This window comes from Prunus dulcis, chromosome 6 (assembly GCF_902201215.1).
Source record: "Prunus dulcis chromosome 6, ALMONDv2, whole genome shotgun sequence".
Taxonomy (NCBI): Eukaryota; Viridiplantae; Streptophyta; class Magnoliopsida; order Rosales; family Rosaceae; genus Prunus; species Prunus dulcis.
In genome coordinates, this window is record NC_047655.1 from 5,071,954 (window position 1) to 5,084,694 (window position 12,741).

Genomic DNA, 12,741 nt, shown 5'->3' on the forward strand with positions numbered 1-12,741 from the left:
CTACTCCCACATGGATATCATCTTCTTTTGTTCTTTTTCTTTTTTGAGAAATTATATGATTGCATTCATAATTCAACCAAAAAAGTCACTAGCCACAAAGAGCCAATACAAACTAGCCACAAAAGGGCCATTACAATAACGGAGCAGTCTAATATCAAAATTAAGATAATCTGATGTGTCTCCACTAACGATCAGACAGGATTGAAGAAACTCTGGCATAGACATCCCAACTAAGATTGCAAACTTAGAATAATAAAAAAAAAAGATAAAACTTGATAAAACTAAGCCATAACAATACAAATAAAACTCTCACAAATGAGAGATGAAAAGCTCTCACAAAGGAAATATGAAAAGCTCTCACAAAGGAAATATGAAAAGCTCTCACAAAGGAAAGATGAAAAACTCTCACAAAATGAGAGATGAAAACTACACAGAGAACACAAAGAGTCTCTGCAACTTATTCCAAACATAAAGAAATTGCAAAAAAGATGGTGGTGGAGATCCGACGCCGAAATGTAGGTGAAGATCCGACGCTGAGCCGCAACCGCCTATAATGGTTGGATGAAAATCATAACAAAACTAAGACAAATAGGAAAAACCTTTTGTCTCTGAAAATGGGGGAAGAGGTGAAAAAATGAAGAGAAGAGGGGAGAAGGGGGAAGAACAATGGCTTCTTCCCCCCTCAAAGTGAAAAAGGCTCTAAGAGTGTTTTTTGGGAGAATGGGGGCTAGGATTTTTATGAATATCATCTTCTAGTTATTTTTTGTGAATGTGATTTTCTTATCATATACTTTTATTTTATTTTTTTTGAGATGTTGTTTTTGTATTATGATTTTGCCTAAAACTATATTATGTTAGACTTCCTGTATAAAGTTTTCCAATGTAAATTTCAAAGAAACACTCCAACAAAATAAAAACTTTTAAAAAACACTGATGCAGAATGCATATTATTAGTTTTCCTACTTCTAGTTGGATTAGTTTTCCTCTTATTAGTTTTCCTATTATTAGTTTTCCTAATTCTTAAAGATTCCTTCTTGTTAAAGGATCTCTTATTAGTTAATTTGCTTTCCTATTTCTTAAAGTTTACTTTTCCTTTTCTTAGACTAAAAAGGGTTTTGCCTCTATAAATAGAGTTGTTTGTGATCTTTTAAGGCAGACTTGATTAATGATAAATTTTCTTACTTTAAACTCTCTGATTCCTTCCCTTTCCCTCGTCTCTTCGATCTCTAATTCTTCTCCTCGATCCCTTATTTCTTCTTTATTCTATTGCTCAAGCGTTTACTCTAACCTTAAGGGCTGTTTACTCTAAACCTACGGGCTGTTCTACATCAAACACCCAAAAGACTTTACCTTTAAGCAAGTGGTCGGTCGACATATAAATGCAATACATGTACAAGTATAGGTAAATGGTCTTATTTCTTACCATACGATATGAAGAGTATTTTACAAATATAAAATTCAAATAACTTCTCTCCAAAATTACCACCATTAACGAAATAAATAGTAGTTAAATTTTTTTAAGGACTTGAGATTTATGTAATTTTTTTAAAATCCGATGTACAGGATACTAATTAACCTAAATATTACATAAAAACGCAGATCAATTGATTTGGTACAAATCAAAAGAAAGAATTGGAAGAATAAGTAACATACATAAACAAACAAGTAAAAACAAATAAACATGTAAGCCAAAATCCCACTAGACTACAGCCCGCATGCTTTCACATTTAACAAAAATCCCATTTGATAAACCAGCATTGTAGATCTCGCCCCGTTCCCAAATTTGCAATGCACTCCAATTCCCAATTCAATTTGACCAATAACAATACCACCCAAAGGCCAACATGTTTATTTGGTAGTGAAGAGCATTTAGGCATCGTATGGTTGGCAAAAAAGATTTGATGGAAAATAATCTCTTAAACAATTTTTGGAAAGTAACTAGAAAATATCACTTTATTTTCTTTCACATGTTTGGTTTATGTAGGAATGTAAAACAAAATTTGTTTAATTTTCTAATTATACCCATATAAAATTAAATAAAAAATAATGCATTTAATGCTATACTATAATTCTAAATATTTAATGGTGATCGAATGGTCATGAAAAATGTGTGTTTAATGTTAGCTCATTTTTCCAAACTTTCTCATGAGAAGGAAAACAAAACCTAAAGGGGAGGAGGACTTCACTTTCCCCTTACTTTCTCATGTGTCAGGCAACCATTTCCTACGTTTGAACTTACCAAACATGGAAAAGCAATTGATTTTTCATTCTCAAGCCTCCTTTCTCGTGAACCAATCCGGACCTTACCTATATCCAATGTCCTAGATTTGATTTTCATTCAGTATGTGTACTTATAGAAAATGGATATTGAAATGATTGTAATTCCTACTTTTCATGTGTTTTCTTAAACATGGATATTGAATTACATCTAAGAATAATACTACTCTTACCACATTTTTATACCATCGTATGTGGTAGTTGAGGTGGACAACCACATCAATTAAAATTATTTAATATTTTCTTTTCTTTTATAATTTATTCCCGTATTTGTTTTTCTAATTGCCTTAATTAAAATACACTTCATTGATTTAATTGATGTGGCATAATATGGACATGCCACATCATGTGGTACAGAAATATGGGATAAAAATGCGGTAAGTGTAGCATTACTCTTACTTCTAATTCATTCGTTGAAATAGGTAATTATGTGACGAGGGGTAAATTTAAACAATACTCAAGCAAAACACAACAATCTTCACACACATAAGACCTTGACCAAATATACTTATGATTAGTCAACTGCTAGCCAAGAATAACCATAACCAAGAACACACACAAATCATACTAATATGTACCTGCAAGCCTAGAAGATTACTAATGACAACTTAGGCACTCAAAAGGACCCGTCAATCTAGGCATCCCATGTGCTTGGAACAACTATGGTAAAAATGTGTGAAGGCATCATAATCAAGTAAACACCAAACATCACATAATGATAACTAGTCAACTGAAAGAACACAAACCCAGAAATACATGAACATCATGCGATGACTAGTCAATAATCAAGAACACAAACCCAGAAAATTACAAAGATGCAAACCAGAAACCCACCATTGGGAAAAACTGGGGATCATCAGTCGACCAGGCAATCTACTAAGCAAAAAACATTCTTACAAAGGAACACAAGCAAGCTCATGAAATCCTAGATATATTTAGGAAGATGAGTTATACATTCTTTATGTAATCTTCTTCTCCAGCTTAGCAAAACCAGCAGCTTTGTCCTTCATGGCAATGACAACTTCTTCTTCTACTCTTTCATCTCATGGTACTAGTTAGCCAGCTCAAACTCAGACATAACTAAAATTTGGAATCGAGGAGAAAATGACAAATCTCTTCAAGAAACCATACTCTTGAAGCAATCAATCTTGAATCTGACCTAGATATATATGAGAGAGTGTTTGATCTAACTAGATGCAGATTTCACATTTCAAATGCAGTTTTCGAAAAATCAATTTGGAAAACTCAAAGATGAAAAATATGATGGTTTACTCTTGAGGAAGAAAAAGAGAAATTTGCTAAAAAAAACTTTCCAAAACTTATCCACAAAAGAGACGGCTGCCAAATAATGAATTCTTTGGCTTTTACCTAAAAATTACTAGGTTAGAATAGTACAAATGACAGCTCAGAAAATTCGTAAAATAGGACCAAAAAGTTGGTTAGGATCAAGCTGGAAACAATGTGTTAGAAATCCTACTTATGCAAAAGTTGACTAGTCATACAAAAGAAAGATGACTAGTCATAATCTTAAGAAATTTAGTGAATGCAATATGATGCAATGCAGAAATTACCTTTGTCAAACACATTGATTATCCATGGGATTGTAGCCAGATAAGAACATCTAGAGAAGTAATTCTTAATCTAAACTAGAGCTTGGGAAAATACAATGATTGTCCTCTTACAAAATTGTCAAGAGAAGCCAAAAGAAAATTACAAAATGCATACACTTACGTTCCTCACTTATCCTACATTTACTAACACATAATGAATAAAAAATTATGTAAGTTACATGCTAAAATCTGTAATCAAATACTCTCAAAATAAGAAACAAAATGAACTACTTTTAGTTGATATGATTCTAATTCCTTAATTACCCTATTTAAGTTGACCCAGGAATTCTCCCATATTTGGTAAGTAAACATTATCACTTTTATAAAAATAAAAAATAAAAAAACTTGTTTACCCACTTGAAAATTGAGCGACTGTGCTAACTCGTTCTCACCACCGAGGGTCCAAAGTCCAAACCCAATAAACCCTCTCTCTTTTGTAGGGGCCTTATCTCTTCTCGTCTTTCTTCCGCTGCAACCCAACACAATGTTCGCAGCGGCGCCCTCCTCCTCCTACCTCAACCCCAAGCCCACCATCATTCCCTCCTCTGCCCGCACCCTATCCCCACCCATAACCTACGCCACCGCCTCCAGCAGCCGCCGCCCAATCATCAAGTGCCACCTGTCATCGCCTTCTTCTTCCTCTTCCTCACCCCTTTCCCAAAACCCTAAACCCTCCTCCACCCACCTCAAAACCCTCTCCAAAGCCCTTGCAGCAGCGTCCACAGTCACCCTTATCTTCAATTTAGGATCTTTCAACGGAAACGGCAATTCCGGCGGCGGAGGAGGTGGGTTTGGGGGCGGAGGCGGTGATGGGTTAGGCGGTGGAGGCGGAGATGGGTTCGGTGGGTTCTGGAGGAGGCTTTTGTTTGGGTCGCAGACGGCCATGGCGGACGAGCCACAGTCCCAAGAGTGGGACTCGCATGGGTTACCAGCCAACATTGTGGTTCAGCTCAACAAGCTCAGTGGATTCAAGAAATACAAGGTCTCAGAGATCTTTTTCTTTGATCGGAGACGGTGGACCACAGTGGGCAGCGATGACTCGTTCTTCGAGATGGTGTCTTTGAGAGCTGGATCGGTTTACACCAAAGCCCAGTTGCAGAAAGAGCTAGAGTCTTTAGCCAATTGTGGTATGTTCGAGAAGGTCGACTTGGAAGGCAAAACCAACCCAGATGGGACTTTGGGTGTGACGATTTCGTTTACAGAGAGTACATGGCAGTCGGCTGATAAGTTTCGATGCATCAATGTGGGTCTAATGCCGCAGTCCAAGCCCAGCGAAATGGACCCGGATATGACCGATAAGGAAAAACTCGAGTATTTTAGGAACCAAGAGAAGGATTATAAGAGAAGGATTGATAGGGCGAGGCCCTGTTTGTTGCCAGCGCCTGTGCAGAGAGAGGTGTTGCTGATGTTGAGAGAACAAGGGAAAGTGAGTGCTAGGCTGTTGCAGAAGATAAGGGACCGGGTTCAGAAGTGGTACCAGGATGAAGGGTATGCATGTGCCCAGGTTGTGAATTTTGGGAACTTGAACACCAAGGAGGTGGTATGTGAAGTTGTAGAAGGGGATATTACGCAGCTGCTTATTCAGTTCCAGGATAAACTTGGGAATTTTGTCGAAGGGAACACGCAGATCCCCGTGTTGAAGAGAGAATTGCCCAGACAGGTACTTATATTACGCATTGAGTGAAATGTCTTAACTTAGAGTATTTGCTTGTTTGCTGAATTACAATTTTGGTTTCAAGATGTAGACTTTAATCATGGGGTTATTGGTTAAAGGTGTATGTATATGCTTGGTGCTTAAGCTATATGTATGTTGGAAAACTTCCAATGGGTGATTTATTGATTGGTTGAATTTCTGGTGAATGTTCAAAATTGTTTTGCAGCTTCGACCAGGTTATGTTTTTAACATAGAAGCTGGGAAACAAGCTCTGAGGAACATAAACTCCCTATCTTTGTTTTCAAACATTGAAGTGAACCCACGGCCTGACGAGAAGAATGAAGGAGGGATAATTGTTGAAATAAAGCTTAAAGAACTAGAACAGAAGACAGCTGAAGTGAACACTGAGTGGAGCATTGTTCCTGGACGTGGAGGTTATCCCACTTTGGTATGTGTTAGATGATCTCTCTGTTCTGTCCATCAACCATGGAATTCTTGAAGGTATAAATGTGGAATTCTGATTGTTTTTTATTGTATGTTACGTATGTTGTGTGTTTAGGCTTCACTGCAGCCTGGTGGAACTGTTACATTTGAACATAGGAATCTCAATGGACTCAATAGATCTATTCTTGGGACAGTAAACACCACCAACTTCTGTAATCCTCAGGTAATCTTGCCTTAATCAATAATACACCTCCCTTGTTTAAGTTAACTGATGGTTTAATACATTTGCATGAATTCTTGTGTCATGTATTTTCTGTGGTTTACTTTCCTCAGGACGATCTTGCTTTTAAGCTTGAGTACGTGCATCCATATCTGGATGGCGTGTACAATCCACGCAATCGTACTCTCCGTGTAAGCTGCTTCAACAGCCGAAAACTGAGTCCAGTCTTCACTGGTGGGCCAGGGGCTGATGAAGTTCCCCCTATATGGGTTGATCGAGCTGGCGTTAAGGCTAATATAACAGAGGTACTTGTCATCATTTTTAAAAGTTTAATGCATTTAGTCCTTTATTTTTTTATTATGATGATGATTACATAACTTAATTGGCTGTGCCTACCAGAATTTCACCCGTCAAAGCAAATTCACTTATGGACTTGTAATGGAAGAGATAACTACACGCGATGAACGCAGTCATATCTGTTCAAATGGCCAAAGAGTGTTGCCCAGTGGAGGAGTCAGTGAAGATGGACCTCCAACAACTCTCAGCGGCACAGGCATTGACCGTGTGGCATTTTTACAATCAAATATCACTCGCGATAACACCAAGTTTGTGAATGGAGCTATAGTTGGTCAGAGGAATGTGTTTCAGGTAACCTCATTTTCTTGTTCCTTGTTATATGGACTTGCTTCTGTTTAGTTTTTAGAACAAGTGAGGGAAAGAAAAAAAAATGTTTAAAAGGGAAGCCATCCTGGTCTTTCTTTAGAATTTGGAATTATGAACTTCATGAAATGTTGGTTCTGGCCGGAATATTATTTAGTAATGCATTTGATTATTGATGCACAGGATTGCATGCTCAGTCTTGTAGAATTAAAGAAAAATTCGCCAGGCTTATTTGTATTAAGGTTTTCATAGGTGCATCAAGGTGAAATGTGTTTGTGTGTGGATTTATATAATTCCACCTTGATCTTATTTTGGATGACTGTTGCACATGTTGTGAAATTTAAACTTCCAGTCATCCTTTTAAATTCTCAGTAGTATTAGGGTATTGGGCTCGTTCAGTGCTTTGAAATATAAGGTTGTTTTCCTTTTTACCCTTCTGTGTAACATGTTTTTGTCCTTAGCTAACTTGCATACTCTTTGTACTTATTACAGGTCGACCAGGGCCTTGGTGTCGGCAGCAAGTTTCCATTCTTCAACCGTCACCAGCTAACATTAACAAGATTTTTCCAGCTGAAGGAAGTCGAGGAAGGTGCTGGTAAACCACCACCACCTGTGCTTGTACTTCATGGGCACTACGGTGGCTGTGTGGGAGACCTCCCAAGTTATGATGCCTTTACCCTTGGGGGTCCATATTCTGTGAGGGGTTACAGCATGGGTGAGATAGGCGCAGCTAGAAACATCCTTGAGGTAGGAACTACTTTAGACAAACATTAACACGGTCTCATGTATGGTCACTCAAAAGTTATGATGATGATTAGCTAATGTCTTTCCCCGTTGTTATCTCCAGCTTGCAGCCGAGCTACGGATACCTGTGAAAGGAACACATGTGTATGCATTTGCAGAACATGGAAATGATCTAGGAAGTTCCAAGGACGTCAAGGGTAACCCAACAGAGGTATACAGGCGAATGGGTCATGGGTCAGCATATGGTGTTGGAGTCAAGATAGGTCTAGTAAGAGCTGAGTATGCTGTCGATCATAACTCCGGCTCAGGTGCAGTATTCTTCCGATTCGGTGAGAGATTTTGAGATGCGGCTACCTACTATTTTCTCAGTTTTGTTAATTTGGCCTTTAGTTTTCGGAAATAACATTTTTTCTTATTTAATTTATGTTGCAATTCATTTGGTATGGATAAAAAAAACATAATTCAAATTCAGTGAGGATTGTACTTTTAAATAGAATAATACGATTAGTGCTCTATCTTTATGCTTGTATCCTGATTTTATGCTTGTATCCTGATTTTGTTATGTTTTATGAATTCTTTGAGATTAAATATCCTTTCCCCAAATGTCCATCTAATGGGAGATTTGTAATATAATTTCTGAGTGGAGCAACAAATTTATAACCCAATTTATAGTGTTGATTTTCCGACTCCTCGTTTGTCCACTTACACTCAATATGTTGGAAATTGAGGAATCCCTCAAATAAGCTTATTTGAGGAACATCTTGTATGGTCCATCTTGTATTGTATTTCACTAATCCAAATCGTCTATGTTTTAGATAATCATTCAAAGATCATCTCTACAAAAAATTATTTGAATCGATATCGTTTGACCACTCAATTGTGCTATTAAAATTTTAGTATTTTCTTGAAGCATTGTGTTTATTGATTTTGTATGATACAATTGGATGTCAAAATGATTTTCGATTTGTCTAATTTTTTGCAACGATGATCTATGAATGTAGACTTCAAAAATAAATTGTTTGGATCGTTATAAAAAAAATTTGTACGATATCCTAAAGTGTGTCCTTCAAATAATATTTAAGGGATCCCTCAATAAAAATAAATTAAAAAAATTATATATACAGAATTAATCAAACAATTGTGGCCAGTATCCAATAATTGTTTTTTTCCCAAGGGTTCTGAAAAGTAATAGTCATTATAATTTAATAACTACCTTCCCTCCAAAATCCCAACTTGGGCACACCACTAATGACAATGAGGCCTTCATGGTACTTGCAACTTACAAGCTCACACATTTGTTCTCAACACGGTTTGGTAGGAAGGACAATATAATGAAGAATTTATGTAGGATGTTGCTATGATTATGTTGGGTTGTAGATTTCAAAATATTAGTTATCAGAAAATCTTCCGCAATATTATTTAAAAAAAAAAAAAAAGAACATTTGAGGTTGCTGTATAATTGCAGAGAAATTAAATTATACAAGATAATACCATGAACCCAAGCCTTCAAGACAACAAACCTTACAACAATACTTGCTTTCATTCATCCAAATCTGTTTGGTTTACAAGATGTAATCTCATTACAAGCTTCAATTTTTCAAATAGAAACACTAAGGACTCGTTACTAGAAAATTACTTGATATGATTATACCCTAATGATAAAATAACAAAAATGAAGTAATTTAACAATTTTCAGTTGAGATCCTTCCATCCATCAATATATCCAAAGATTGAAAGGATTGATTCGGTGAGCCCAGAGGGATCTCCTAAATCCTCTTCCTCTACATTTCCTTTCTCCTTTACTCTTCCAGTCTCCCTCTAGCAAACAACAAACACTCCATCAATCTCTTCCTTTTCCTTCCCTCCAACTTTGCTTTCTACCAAACTGCAGCAATATGCATAACGCTTCACCTTTGATGCTTCCAGCAAAGAATTAGTGTGAAGCCGTGTTTCTGTGCTATAATCCCAATTCCTTTTTTAACTGGGCAAGAGTAGCTTCTATCTCGTCAATATTCTCCTCGATGCTGCTCCCCTTACCGGCTTCATTTTGATTACCACTTCCAGTTCTCTGTGTCCCAGAACTTCTGAAAGGATTGCCTTCCTTATTGTTATTTTCTTCAACTTCTGGATCCGTTATGTTGAGTTCTTTCTCAAGAAATTCCACAAATTCTTCTCCAATCTCCTGCAAAGTGTAATCCAGAACATAAGTGAGGTTTCCTTGGTATAGCTCCACACTGAATCACACTAGTATTTGTGAGCATATATATTATAATTCTAAATGGTGAAGATGGTTTAACGTAATTATGATTTCATGTAAAGTGTTCATAATGTCTTACTCCCAATTCCTCCCATAGACTCTTCGGTTTTCCTTGTGAAGAAGCGCTTGCTTCCCAGTTCTGGAATTCTTCTTGAAGGTCTTTAAAGAAGTCCTCTGTAACAGCAAAAAGACTTATGACACAACTATAACTTTATTTGCATTAAGAAAGGATACAAGAAATGGATGCTAGCTGAAATTTGGAGGGCAATGCAAAGCAAACATTATGGCCTGTATGATGTCTCACAGAGAGGACAAATCTACCTATTGTTATTTGAACATCCCTCAAAAAATTACCTGCACAACGAAGGGCTTAAGAATAAGAACGTGCTAAAATATACCTAATAGACTGGTCCAAGCTATCTCTTGGTTTATCTAGACACTTTATTCATCAGTGTCTGAAGAAGACAGTTATGTAGATAATCAGTTGAAAATTGGAATGGTCAATTGGACCAAAAGATCCTTCAGTAAAGGTTTCAAGTAAATGCATGTTGCCAGATTACTGATCAAAAAAATAAAAAGATAAAACAAAAATTGTCACGGCTGATACTCCAATGCCACAGGCAGCATCCAAGAGGGTACACGCCATTGAAACATATTTAGCATTGGACTAGACTGATTCAGAGTGCAAAAAGTTCTGTAGAAGAGCAGAAAGGTTTCTTTGTATATTTGAGTTTACTAAGTTCTTACCGAATCCATAAAAATCTTCTTCATCTTGAGAGTTCTTACTTTGGCTTCTTTGAGAAGAAGAAAAGGAATAGTCAGATCCGAAATTCGAGTCATATTTTCCCCGAGATTTAGAACTCAACAATGTATTATAGGCATGTTTAATCCTCATAAATTTCTCCTGAGCATTTGCCTGTACAAAAGAAAAAGTTACGAATAGTGAAACCATTACAAGATGGCCAAACCACTTTAGAGAGAAGGCATAACAGATTCAGAAAACCAATTCATATCCCCTAAACCACCAGACAATACAAAACTGCAAAAGGGGGTGGGGGTAATTGGAAATCTAGAAGAGCATAAAGCACACTTTTAGCAGACAAAATACATGCTTAGACAGTTGGCACCATAAAATCACAAAATTTGATTTGGGTAATAGCATCCTTGGACCACCTGTTTGGGGAGTCATTTATCTACAAGAAACGGAACTGCCTCCTCCAATGAATTGACATTCTTCAAACTTGGTAAGCGGAAATTTAATGGAAAAACAAATTATGACACAAAATCAAATTGAATACTTATTGGATACAAACATAAATTAATAAGGAAAACAAAACTACCCAGAAACTAAAAATATTTAATTTGAAGCTAGAGCACTAGCAATCCCACAACTAACTATAACCAACAGAACAAAAACACACATAACAAAATTGGGTCGAGTGCAGAAACTATCAATCACCTCCTTATTAACATCAGGATGATACTTAAGAGCAAGTTTCCGATAAGCCCTTTTGATCTCATCGTTAGTTGCAGAAGGAGACACACCCAAAACTTGGTAAGGAGACTCTCTGCGGCTCGCTCTCAAAAGGGTAACAAAGCGCCCTCTTTTCCTATTGAAATTGGAGAAACTTGGAGTGGAAGACCGAGAAGAGAACACGAGGAGGTTCAAGTCAGCTTTTCCGAAAATGGGTATCGAAGTTTTGGGTCGGTTTTGTAGGTAAAGCAGAGATCTTGAAGTCGAAGAGAGGTTGAAGAAGAAGAGGGTGTGTGGCTGTGGATGTGGTGTTAGAGGCAGAGCCAATCCATGCATATTCGAAGAACACTAATTTCTGAGAAGTTTGTTTATTACTTCCATGTCCCTAAAAATAGTGTCTTTGGGACTTGTTTAGCTTTGGAAGATGGGTTGTGAGTTTGGCTTTTGTTGTGTGCATTTCTTTGGTGGCTCTGTTTTGAGCTTCGAAGCTCCTGGAAAAATGGATGAAAAGACAAAGACAAGACAAGAGAGCAAAAATGAAAGAAAATCAGCGGTCAGATTTCGTTAGATCCAATTGTTTTCTTCATTTTTTTTCATATGGCATCAAGTATATTTTGTACAGAAAATAAAATGAAAAAGGATCTTATCCGGTTTAAACTAATCATAATATCTTCCAATTTGTATGTGGTCCCCGTATTAACGATGTTTTATTCTTTACTTCTCAATCTAATTCTCTAACCATTTTAGTTGTGAACAAACCTTAATTTTTGAACTCCTTATAAAAATCCAATCCAAAAAAACCTCCTTTAAAATTCCAATAAAGTCAATGAGTTGGTTGAGTTGGTAAGGATCGTTTTCTTTGTTAACAAGGTCAAGAGGCCTTGATATGCCCTGACCTTGGAATGTAGTACCCTCCCCTCCTTCTAAACTTTTTTTCATAAAAAAATAGAGGCTTATTTACTGTTTCACCATCTTAAACGGACGCTCAGTCTCACTTTACCCCCTTAAAATTGAAAATTTCTCACTTAACCTCCTGAATCTCTAAAAATTGCTTAAATTTTCTCACTTTACCACTTTCGTCCATTTCTATCCACAAACCTTTAAGTGTGTTGACCTGGCATGAGCATTCTAGTAATTTCAACTCTTATCTTCTCTTCTCTCTCCCTATGTTCTTGTGCCCCTCTCTTCTCTCCCCTCCTGAACCCAACCCCCATCACACCCCACCCCCCCCCACCCCCCCCCCCCCCCTTCTTTTCTCTTTTCTCTTTTCTCTTGGCCTATTTCTCCTCTTTGCCTCTCTCTTCTCTCCTCTTCCTTCGCCAGACCCAACCCCCACCCAGACCTAACCCTCCATGGAATTACTCAACACACCCCCACTTCTCTTTTCTCTTGGCCTATTTC

General features: G+C 37.1%; 2 protein-coding genes across 3 annotated transcripts; one reads left to right on the plus strand and one right to left on the minus strand.

Annotated features, from left to right (window-relative positions):
- The first annotated feature begins 4,206 nt into the window (after window positions 1-4,206).
- LOC117631823 (protein TOC75-3, chloroplastic) lies at window positions 4,207-8,138 on the plus strand. Its single transcript, XM_034365138.1, has 7 exons — window positions 4,207-5,547; window positions 5,768-5,989; window positions 6,101-6,208; window positions 6,319-6,510; window positions 6,605-6,853; window positions 7,358-7,612; window positions 7,713-8,138. Exons 1-7 carry the CDS (start codon window positions 4,372-4,374, stop codon window positions 7,950-7,952), a joined length of 2,442 nt encoding a protein of 813 aa, XP_034221029.1. The 5' UTR covers window positions 4,207-4,371; the 3' UTR covers window positions 7,953-8,138.
- A 981-nt stretch (window positions 8,139-9,119) lies between these two features.
- On the minus strand, window positions 9,120-12,086 carry LOC117632588 (chaperone protein DnaJ). 2 transcript variants are annotated; one of them, XM_034366113.1, is made up of 5 exons: window positions 11,326-12,086; window positions 10,614-10,782; window positions 10,188-10,220; window positions 9,946-10,040; window positions 9,120-9,791 (listed from the first exon to the last, which is right to left on the minus strand). In XM_034366113.1, the coding sequence occupies exons 1-5, from the start codon at window positions 11,674-11,676 to the stop codon at window positions 9,567-9,569; spliced, it is 873 nt and encodes a 290-aa protein (XP_034222004.1). In that variant the 5' UTR covers window positions 11,677-12,086; the 3' UTR covers window positions 9,120-9,566. The 2 variants fall into 2 exon arrangements, with proteins under 2 accessions (XP_034222004.1, XP_034222005.1); XM_034366114.1 differs by lacking the exon at window positions 10,188-10,220 and having other exon boundaries at window positions 11,326-12,071.
- Window positions 12,087-12,741: the final 655 nt, after the last annotated feature.